General features: G+C 50.6%; 2 protein-coding genes and 1 pseudogene across 2 annotated transcripts; 2 read left to right on the top strand and 1 right to left on the bottom strand.

The window, feature by feature from the left end:
* Positions 1-7,288: 7,288 nt before the first annotated feature.
* Positions 7,289-7,618, top strand: LOC147971843 (ethylene-responsive transcription factor 3-like). Its single transcript, XM_087524148.1, has one exon. It carries the CDS (start codon positions 7,289-7,291, stop codon positions 7,616-7,618), a length of 330 nt encoding a protein of 109 aa, XP_087380274.1.
* Positions 7,619-8,304: 686 nt separating this feature from the next.
* On the top strand, positions 8,305-9,554 carry LOC125509586 (putative carboxylesterase 12). The gene has a single exon (XM_048674581.2). The coding sequence runs from the start codon at positions 8,465-8,467 to the stop codon at positions 9,437-9,439; it is 975 nt and encodes a 324-aa protein (XP_048530538.1). The 5' UTR covers positions 8,305-8,464; the 3' UTR covers positions 9,440-9,554.
* Positions 9,491-10,604, bottom strand: LOC125509587 (tuliposide A-converting enzyme 1, chloroplastic pseudogene; annotated as a pseudogene).
* Positions 10,605-11,297: the final 693 nt, after the last annotated feature.

The following is an 11,297-nucleotide window of genomic DNA, read 5'->3' as shown; positions in this document are numbered from 1 at the left end:
AAAAGCACTAGCTGGAGAGCATAGCCATCATTTGCATTCATCACTGTTAATTTATATTGGGTATGACTATGATTGGATCTCTTTTACCATGAATTACAATGTCTAGTCAGTCCTTGATCTTTAAAGGTGCTCTGCATTTATGTTTTGCGGTCTCAGAAAGGGCTAGCGAGATACCATCTTGTTATATCATATTATGATTGTTTTGAGAAAGTGTTGTCATCCGAGATTTATTATTATGACTTGCTAGTTGATTATGCTATTGATATGAGTAATTGTGAGACCTGAGAATTATTGCAAATTTGGTTAGTTATGATCTATGATGAAAACTTGAATGCTGGCTTGACATAGTTACAACAACAAGAGCAAACAAAGTTTGTAAAAGTTTTTCTTTCTTTCTTTCAGTTTGTCAACTGAATTGCTTGAGGACAAGCAAGGGTTTAAGCTTGGGGGAGTTGATACGTCTCCGTCGTATCTACTTTTCCAAACACTCTTGCCCTTGTTTTGGACTCTAACTTGTATGATTTGAATGGAACTAACCCGGACTAACGCTGTTTTCAGCAGAATTACCATGGTGTTGTTTTATGTGCAGAAAACAAATATTCTCAGAATGACCTGAAACTCCACGGAACATCTAAGAAAAAACAATAAAAAATCATCGCCAAATATGAAGACCAGGGGGCCCACACCCTTCTCACGAGGGTGGGGGGCGCGCCCCCTACCTCGTGGGCCCCCTGTTGCATCTCCGACTCCACCTCCATATATTGAGTTTCGATGAGAAAAAAATCAGAGAGAAGAAATCATCGTGTTTTACGATACGGAGCCGCCGCCAAGCCCTAAAACTTCTCGGGAGGGCTGATCTGGAGTCCGTTCGGGGCTCCAGAGAGGGGGATTCGTCGCCGTCGTCATCATCAACCATCCTCCATCACCAATTTCATGATGCTCACCGCCGTGCGTGAGTAATTGCATCGTAGGCTTGTTGGATGGTGATGGGTTGGATGAGATTTATCATGTAATCGAGTTAGTTTTGTTAGGGTTTGATCCCTAGTATCCACTATGTTCTGAGATTGATGTTGCTATGACTTTGCTATGCTTAATGCTTGTCACTAGGGTCCGAGTGCCATGATCTCAGATAAGAACCTATTATGTTTTCATGAATATATGTGAGATCTTGATCCTATCTTGCAAGTCTATAGTCACCTACTATGTGTTATGATCCGGCAACCCCGAAGTGACAATAATCGGGACCACTCCCGGTGATGACCATAGTTTGAGGAGTTCATGTATTCACTATGTGCTAATGCTTTGTTCCGGTTCTCTATTAAAAGGAGGCCTTAATATCCCTTAGTTTCCAATAGGACCCCGCTGCCACGGGAGGGTAGGACAAAAGATGTCATGCAAGTTCTTTTCCATAAGCACGTATGACTATATTCGGAATACATGCCTACATTACATTGACGAATTGGAGCTAGTTCTGTGTCACCCTATGTTATGACTGTTACGTGATGAACCGCATCCGACATAATTATCCATCACTGATCCGGTGCCTACGAGTTTTCCATATACTGGTTTACGCTTATTTACTTTTCCGCTGCTACTGTTACAATCACTACAAAATACCAAAAACATTACTTTTGCTGCCTTTAATTTTGTTGCCGCTACCGCCACTATCATATTCCTTGCTACTAAACACTTTGCTGCAGATACTAAGTTTCCAGGTGTGGTTGAATTGACAACTCAGCTGCTAATACTTGAGAATATTCTTTGGCTCCCCTTGTGTCGAATCAATAAATTTGGGTTGAATACTCTACCTTCGAAAGCTGTTGCGATCCCCTATACTTGTGGGTTATCACTCCCCCGGGGGGTTCTGGTAACCCCCCGGTACTTCGGTATATGTCCGAAACCTCCCGAAACACTTCCGTGTCCGAACATAGTCGTCCAATATATCGATCTTTATGTCTAGACCATTTCGAGACTCCTCGCTATGTCCGTGATCATATACGGGACTCCGAACTACCTTCAGTACATCAAAACACAAAAACTCATAATATCGATCGTCACAGAACTTTAAGCGTGCGGACCCTATGGGTTCGAGAACTATGTATACATGACCGAGACACATCTCCGGTCAATAACCAATAGCGGAACCTGGATGCTCATATTGGTTCCTACATATTCTACGAAGATCTTTATTGGTCAAACCGCATAACAACATACGTTGTTCCCTTTGTCATCGGTATGTTACTTGCCCGAGATTCGATCGTCGGTATCTCAATATCTAGTTCAATATCGTTACCGGCAAGTCTCTTTACTCGTTACGTAATGCATCATACCATAACTAACTCATTAGTCACATTGCTTGCAAAGCTTATAGTGACGTGCATTACCGAGAGGGCCTAGAGATACCTCTCCAACAATCGGAGTGACAAATCCTATTCTCGATCTATGCCAACTCAACGAACACCATCGGAGACACCTGTAGAGCACCTTTATAATCACCTAGTTATGTTGTGACGTTTGGTAGCACACAAAGTGTTCTTCCGCTAATCGGGAGTTGCATAACCTCATAGTCATAGGAACATGCATAAGTCATGAAGAAAGCAATAGCAGTAAACTAAACGACCAAGTGCTAAGCTAACGGAATGGGTCATGTCAATCACATCATTCTCCTAATGATGTGATCTCGTTGATCAAACGACAACTCATGTATATGCCTAGGAAACTCAACCATCTTTGATCAACAAGCTAGTCAAGTAGAGGCATACCAGTGACACTCTGTTTGTCTATGTATTCACACATGTATTATGTTTCTGGTTAATACAATTCTAGCATGAATAATAAACATTTATCATGATATGAAGAAATAAATAATAACTTTATTATTGCCTCTAGAGCATATTTCCTTCAAGCCGTTCGCCGCCGCTCCGTTGCCGGGGAACCACTCGCACATTGTCGTGGATGAGGCTGGGAGAGAGGAGAGGGTCGTCGGCGGCGGAGAGAGAGACATAGAGCATGGCGTCTGTGGGCAACGGCGCGGGGGGGCGCTTTTTATAGCCGCCGGGGAGGCGTGTGTATGCGGTAAGGGGGGCGGCGCCGCGCCGCCCATGAAGAGCCGATCCGTGAGGAATCAATGGAAGGCTGACCGGCGGCAGCCTTGGCATTGATTTCCTGCGGGAAACCGAGGCGTTCACAGGACGACGAGGCGAGTGTCGCCGACTCAGCGGGCCCGCGGCTCTTTCGCGCCAAAACCATTTCGCCCGGCGCCCCCGAGCGCGTCGGGTTCGGCCTGGGTCCGCCAGAGCCGAATTCGGACCTGCGCGAAAAAATCGCCTGGGGAGGGCGTCTTGGGGGCTCGCTGGAGATGGTCTAAGGCATCATCCTCTAGAAACTACAAAAATCGCTTGGGGAGGGCGTATTGGGGGAGGCAGCTTTTACAGCTCGACTCAAGGTGTGCATGCTTGTTTTCTATAAAATAATCCATATCATATCATTGTTTAAACCCTTTTACGACAAGACATATTTTATACTTGTCAATAGTATCATCAGACTTATTCTTGATCTAGAACATCAATTGCATTTAATGATATCTTAACATACTTTTGGAGGTACGAGGTGCCATGTGTTATGTTTCATCAAGGTTGCGAGCTCACAATCCATTGCTTCTTTTCATTCTCTGTGTTCAAGAGACTCATCAAGATTTTTCAGTTATCACGTTAATTAAGCATTTGAAAATGTTAACATGTGTATAAAAAATATTGACCATGTATTCACAAAAACATTATCTTGTATATGAAAAATGTTAATCAAGTAATTAAAAATGTAACAAGTGTGTATAGAAAAACTATTGACCATGTATTAAAAAATGTTAAATATGTATTTGAATAATGTAAAATGTTTATTAGAAAAATGTTCTTGATGTATATGAAAAACGTAGATTGAAAACCAAAAGAAACAAAGGAAAAAAACAAAGAAAATGAAAGAGGAAAAACAAAAAACAAAACCAAGAAACGAGCACAAAGGAATGGAAAACTATGAAAACCTATAAAAAACAAAAGAGAATCGTTGAAAACCAAGAAATAAAGAAAAAAACAAAGACAAAGGAAGAAAGAAAAGAGAACCCAACAAAAACATGAAACAAACAAATAGAACATTAATAAAAACCTAAATACAACGATGAAACAAAGAAACCAAAAGAAAACAACGAAAACCAAACAGAAAAACAAAGAAAACCTGAGCAAACACATGAGCTAAGGGCATGTTTGGTTGCTCGCATGAGGCCCAACCAGGCCCATGCGGGAAGGAAGCGGGCTGTTTGGTTGCCTGGTTTTCCTGTTGGGCCCGCATAGCACGAAATTTAAAACACCTCTGGGCCTAGCTCACTGGAAATCCAGAAATCGGCAGTTTTTCCCGAGTCAGGCCGAGGTGAGCGCAAGCCGATGGGCCCTTGCACGAGTGGAGACGGGAGGGATGCGAGGTGATTACGTGAGTTTTTCTTCAACCTCTAGTAAGCTCCTATCTAATCTCCTCCCTCTGATCTATACAACGGTGCTTCGATTCGAGGTAAGCTCTACACGAAAAAGATGCACCTCGGTGCTATAGTTCCATTCAATCTATCGGCTCGTAGTTTCGTCGACCGTAAGTTCTTAATCTCGTGTTCCCTTTTGGAGCTATTCTGGACGAATCTTATCAGATTCGTCGTGCACGATCAATCATTTGAAATTTCCTTTGACCAGCAACCTAATCTCACAGTCCCTCACAACATTCGTGTTGTAATTTTTTGGTTTTCGATGATCGTAGCTTCATCTCTTTTTTAACAGCAGTCTACTTCACTGACGCCGCCATGTCAAGCTCCTCTGTCCTCTGCTCCGAGCCTTCTATTCATCCCTCTCGACGCCGAAGCCCTTCCCCTTGATCTCCTTGCCCGCGTGCTACTACACTAGAGTCGTTTCCGGCGTCGCTCATCTCGGCCTACTCTCTGTCGTCCTCCTACTGCACTGATGTTGCAATGGCGCGCACACTGCTTTCTTGTGTCCTCTGCCTTCGCGCACACTGCAGTTCACCGCGCCGCCGACGGGTCGATCATCTTCACCTCCTCTCTCTCGCCCTACCACACTGGAGTCGTTTCCTGCGTCGATCATCTCGGCCTCCTCTCTCGTCCACTGCACTGACGATACCATGGCGCGAGCACTGCATTCTCCTCCTCTATCCACTGTCTTTGCGTGAACACCGCAACTAGTTCGCCGACGGTGTCGCTCGCCGTGCTGCCGGCGGGGTCACTCGTCCACGACTCCATGCTCGTCATGTCGGACACGGCGCCACGGCCACTATCCACCGCAGTCGCCATGGTCCGAGCACACTGCATTTCTTCTCCTCCTTCCTCTGCTAGCTCTTAGCCCTGTGTGCTAAGTGCAAGTGCTAACTCTTAATCATACCCCATGCGGGCAACCAAACAACGTGTAGTTGCATGCGCCGAGACAATGCAGGCAACCAAACAACATGTCAAAATTGATCCCCTAATGCAGGAAGTCCATATGCAGACAACCAAACAAGTCGCAGATGTCGCATATGAGCCTGTTTTTTCAGAGACAGGTTGAGTACAGATGTGTATGCAATGCAGCTACTATTCCAACTGAACGAGTAACACGCTATTAGACCGGCCCACATGCATGTTGTAGGAAAGTTTCACCCTAGTTTTGTTATAAGCGAGACATAGCATTCGCGAAACTACGCCTCATGTACGAACATTCAGTCTTTGCCTCCGTGCAATTTGATCCACGATTAGCACAAAAAATCGAGGCCAGCCGCGACGTCCATATCTCCCCGACGGTCCTGGTGAGGCCTCTTCCAAAGGGTCTTTGACCTTGGGCACTGCTCTATCTGCCCCGCAAATCGACTGAGAGCATAGTTAACAGTAAAGCCAGTTGATCGAGTAGGGCATTTTAGAGACCGAGCGTCATGGAGCTCTTTATTTTAAAAATTCAAAATTTATAAATTTTGGTTTAAAAAATTCTGAAAAAATTAGACATGTATGCAAGGATGCGAAGTGTATATGTGAAAGTTTTAAGGATGAAATACCTTGAATTGCGAGCTGCACAAAAAAAGCAAAATCATGGACTTTAAAGATGAACAGTACAGATGCTAAAAAGCCTCAGATTGTTTTTTTTTGTGTAGCTCACATTTTATTGTATTCCAAACTAAAAATTTGCACACGTGTACATTATGTATCTAGGTATATGTGTATTTATTTTCAGAATTTTTTGAAATTGACAAGTTTAAATTTTGAAGTTTCCAAACAAAGACCTCCATGAAGCTCGGTCTTCGTTTGGCATTTTCGCAGTTGATCGCTATAAGAAATTGTCATGACATTCATAGTCATCTACTACAGTCGTTTATATAGTAAGGTGTGCTATAAAGTTGGCTATGAGATTAGTACTCTCATCATATACTGATCTAAATGGTCTTATATTTTTTTACAAAGGGAATAATTTTATAAGCACATTTCTTTCTATTTATTGTAGTATTTGCCTAGAAGTTAGCATATAGCTAGGATCTTGTGTGAGAGTTCATTTTTTTTCATGTCTCCCTCCTCCACTTGATAATGCGGGTTAGAGCAACTCCAACGGGTCGACCCAAACAGACGGCGTTTTTGTTCGCTTTTTATCTGTTTGGGTCGGTCGCCCGCTCGCCGTCCGCCCTTTTTTAGCTTTGGGTCGGCAGTGCGCCCAACGGGCCTACCCATTTTATGACCGTACGCGCTTTTAGATCATGCCAGTGGCCATGCCGTCGCTCTGGTTTTGGCGCTCCAGCACGTAGCAAAGGTTTGCGCGGGCGAGGAAAAGCGGCCTAGCGCGCGCTGATTTTGGCGCTCCAACGCGCGGGAAAGGTTCGCACCCATACCGCGGGCGGCGCTCGTTATAAGTCCTTGTATTGTGTCAGTATGAGAATATCCTTCCTAAATTATTTATCCAAACCTGGTCATTAACTTAGATTTTCCCAAGATTTTGGCTGCTATTCCGAATTACTCTATTATTCCGAAGCCAACGAAAAGTAAGTAGAACATATATTTTATAGCGTATATCCGCCTAGGTCGACCTTCTATATCTGGGTCGACCGTTTCATTTTATTTTCTATTATATTAGAGTTTTTTTTTAATTATCCGTCAATTAATATTCTAATGGGAATGAAATTTCATAATACTGAAAGAGAAGAGCTAGCAGGCGCTCCCTCCACACTCTGTCCGCCGCCCACTCGTCTCGCCCCCTCTCACTAGCCTCGCCGTCGCTATGCCACCATGTCGATGCGCCGCCTCGGCGCTTTGGATTTTCGCGGAGTCCGCGAGCGCCGCTCCGGCGCCTTCTCCTCCGAAATCTGGTTTCGCGAGAAACGCCTCATCCTCGGCACCTTCGACGCCGCAGAGGAGGCGACCCGCGCGCACGACGCGGCGTCGTGGCGCCTCCCGAGGCCTCATCGGGATATGTATTTTCCCGACGTGTCGAGCCAGCGGGCGCAGGATCTCGCGCCTCTCCCGCGGCTTTTCACCGACGAGGATCGTCGTGTCCACCGGAGGCGGCAGCCTCGCCTCGCCATCGCCGAGATGGACGTGGAAGCCATGGTGGTGTAGTGCGAATGCTTCCCGCAGGACATCGTCGATGAGTGCCACTTCTACAAGCAAAGGAGGTTGGAGAGGGACGCGAGGAGGACGGAGCAAGCCGCCTATAGGGAGGACAAGCTACGAGAAACGTCGGGTTGAGACTTTGAAGACGAGCAGCATGCTGACGCCTACATTCAGACGTCGGAGGAGGACATTACCGAGTCGGAGTCGGAAAGCGACGAGTAGTTGGTCTTTTCTTTTATCTGTGTACGCTAGAACTATCTTTTTATCGGAAAAAATGGCCGGCGGCGTCGGCGACGAAGCAGGCGGGCGAGGGTGTGCTGTTTGATGTGAAGAGGCCAATCCAGTGTATCACCGACCAGCGGGTCTGATGAGGAAACAGGGCGAGCACGCACGCGTCCGTCTTATGTCCGTGCCGACGCAAATTAGGCTCAAGAATGGACCGAAAATGGGTCTGCAGGCGGACGAAAGCGGACATACGTCTGTTTGAATCGGCGCGTTGGGCCGATTTTTCTGTCTGCGCTGTACCAAACGAACGGGCACGGACGAAATGAGTTGCCCCATTGAAGTTGCTCTTATAGACCTTTATTGCACTTGCTCTGACGTGAATCTAAAAAATTAAAATCTACCTGGATGTAGCATTCCTCGGTGGACCATGGTTGCTCCCACGTCAGCACTTACGTAAGCCTGTAGTTTTTTAAGCAGGCAATCGGTAAACGCGGCGACGGGTGGTGCAGTGCTGTGCGTGTGTTCGTCGTCGCCCCGCTTGCCGCTTTGCTCTTGCAGATTCGGATCACGGCCTTCAGCGCCGCGACGCCGAGCCAAAGCTCACTGCCGCCTGCCGCAAGCCCAGCCATGGACGACCCCGGCTCCGAGGTCGAGCACGAGATACCCGGCGTCGTGCGTGTGCACAAGGGCGGCCGCGTCGTGCGCTTGAACGGCACCGAGACCGTGCCTTCCTCACCGTCCGGTGACCCAGCCAGCGGCGTCGCCTCCAAGGACGCCGTCCTCGACCCGGCGGCAAACATCTCTGCTCGCATCTACCTCCCCGCCGCCGCCTCCTTGGCGGAGCCCGGGAAGAAGCTCCCTGTGGTCGTGTTCTTCCACGGCGGCGCGTTCATGATCTACACCGCTGCCTCCCCGCTCTACCACAAGTACGCCGCCTCCCTCGCCGCCGCGGCCCCCGCCGTCGTCGTCTCCGTCAACTACCGCCTCGCCCCGGAGCACCCAGTTCCGGCCGCCTACGAGGACGCCTTCACGGCCCTCAAGGCCGTCGTCTCCTCGTGCCGGCCGGGCGGCGCCGAGCCCTGGCTCGCGGCGCACGGCGACGCGTCCCGCGTCGTCCTCGCCGGCGACAGCGCCGGGGCCAACATGGCGCACCGCACGGCGGTCCGGCTGCGGAAGGAACGCATCGAGGGGTACGGCGACAAGGTCAGCGGCATCGCGCTCCTGCACTCGTACTTCTGGGGAAAAGAGCCGGTCGGCGGGGAGCTCACGGACGCCGCCATCCGCGGCGGCATTGACCAGGTATGGCATGTCGCCTGCGGCGGTAAGCTCGGCCTCGACCACCCGTACATCAACCCCGGGGCGTCGCCGGAGGAGTTGAGCCAGCTCGGGTGCGACCGTGTGCTGGTCGCCACGGCGGAACACTGCTGGTTCGTGGAGAGGTCGCGCGCCTACGCGGCGGGCGTCAAGGCGTGCGGGTGGGGCGGCGAGCTCGAGTTCTACGAGACCAAGGGCGACGGGCATGTCTACTTCTTGCTCAAGCCCGACTGCGACAACGCCGCCAAGGAGCTCGCCGTCGTGGCCGACTTCGTCAGGCGCTGTTGAGTCTGTTTTCTCTAGTTCGCCGGCGAATGATTCAGTAACAGAGGCTGGGGATCAAAAAATCTTGCCCTTTATTTTCATGGTTCTGAATTCACAAAATAAGTGTGTTTCTGAGTTCTGATTACACTTGCAATCCGAAGGGGAACTCACTGAGCACGCGAGTGCCCTCTGAATCAATCGCCGGCGAGGAAGGCGACCACCCGGTTCATCAGTTGCATAGCCGGATCACACTCCGGCTTGCTGAGGAAGAACACGTGCTCTCCTCCCTTGGACTCCAGCCACTCCACCGTGCCGGGCCACCCGCTGGCCTTCACGGCCTGGTAGTACGCCGCGGCCCTCGGCAGCGCGAAGTCTCCGTCGGCCGAGCAGACAAGCAGCCTCCGGCATGCCAGCTTCTGCAGGCTCGGCGCTCCACGAGCCAACGGGTTCAACCTCGGGTCGTCCATCCCGTCTGCGCTTTCCGGGCATATTATGGGCCAAAGCTTCTCCGTGATCGCTCTCATGTCCATGGCCTCGCCGTCCATTGGCTCCTTACCCCCAAACATAGGATGGAATATGATCGCCCCCTCAATCCGTGCTCCTGGGGGCAAACCATCCCGGGTGCCGGCCATGATTGCTATGTTGTGGACGATGTTCGCGCCTCCGCTGTCGCCGGCCAAGAAGATTCTGCCGGCGTCGCCGTGCTCCGAAAGCCAGGGGTCATCCCTCGACGCGGCCCAGCTGAGCGCCGCCCAGGAATCGTCGTAGGCCGCGGGAACCGGGTGCTCTGGCGCGAGGCGGTAGTTGACCGACACGGCCAGGACGCCGGCCTTGGAGGCGACGGAGTTGAGGTACCTGTGGTACGTCGGAGAGGCGGCCGAGTCGAGGACCAGGCCGCCGCCGTGGAAGTATACGAGGATCGGGAGCTTCTTGCGCTGGGAACCGGAGCCGGCGGCGACGAGGTCGGGGACGTAGAGGCGGGCGAAGACGCCGGTGGCGGCGTCGATGACGACGTCCTTGGAGGTGACGCCGGTGGCAGCATCGAAGCCTGGCGGGGTGGTTTCTGTGCCGAAGAGACGCTCCACTCGGCCGTCCTCGTAGACGCGGAGGAGCGGCGAGTCGAATCGCAGTTTGGTGGCTGGATCCATTGCTGGCGCAGGTAAACACTCTGGCGATAGACTGGGGGAGACTCAGGCGCCCGAACAGGCGAACTGATAAGGTAAAGGCCAGCACTAGGCGCCCGAACAGGCGAACTGATAAGGTAAAGGCCAGCACTAGGCGCCCGGCCGGCCGACCAAAATATTCGGCCGGTCGTGCCTTGGCCGTATGATGAAACGACTCCCAACTGTTCAGATCTGGTGCCTTCTCTTCATCCCCAACTTCCCCTTGCCATCTCCTCAACACGGGGCCACCGGAATTACAACCCTCCCACTGGACGGCTCCAGCACACGGTCATCGTGGTTGCCGGCATCCCAACGTCATGGCTTCAACGCGAGGGGAAGAGCGGTGGCGTTCTTGGGACCCGAGCGGTGACGACCTATCATGCACTACTCTTGCTCGCTGTCGGCGGCGTACTTCGACGTGCTGGATTCGTGGTCGTGGCGGTGGGGTGTGGCCTTGGCGGAGCCGTAAATGTCCTCCTCGTCATCACTCTTGTTAAACATCTCGTTTGCCGCCTCGTCCATCTCCTTCACTAGTAGAAAACATGGCTTTGGTCTCGGTTCAGTCACGAACCGGGACCCATGGAGGCAGGGCCTCGTTGGTCTCGGTTCGTCTGGACCCATTTGTTCCGGTCCAGACACAAACCGGGACCAATAGGCCTCGCTCTTAGCCCACATCCATTGGTCCCGGTTCATGGCTGGAACCGGGACTGGGGGAGTCC

The sequence above is a fragment of the Triticum urartu genome, chromosome 5A (genome assembly GCF_056163025.1).
Source record: "Triticum urartu cultivar PI428250 chromosome 5A, HENAU_Tu73, whole genome shotgun sequence".
Lineage (NCBI taxonomy): Eukaryota > Viridiplantae > Streptophyta > Magnoliopsida > Poales > Poaceae > Triticum > Triticum urartu.
This window is presented reverse-complemented; position numbering and strand designations above follow the sequence as displayed.

Excerpts from the sequence above, each read along its gene's own strand:
- LOC147971843 (XM_087524148.1), top strand. The coding sequence starts at position 7,289 with ATGTCGATGCGCCGCCTCGGCGCTTTGGATTTTCGCGGAGTCCGCGAG.
- LOC125509586 (XM_048674581.2), top strand. The coding sequence starts at position 8,465 with ATGGACGACCCCGGCTCCGAGGTCGAGCACGAGATACCCGGCGTCGTG.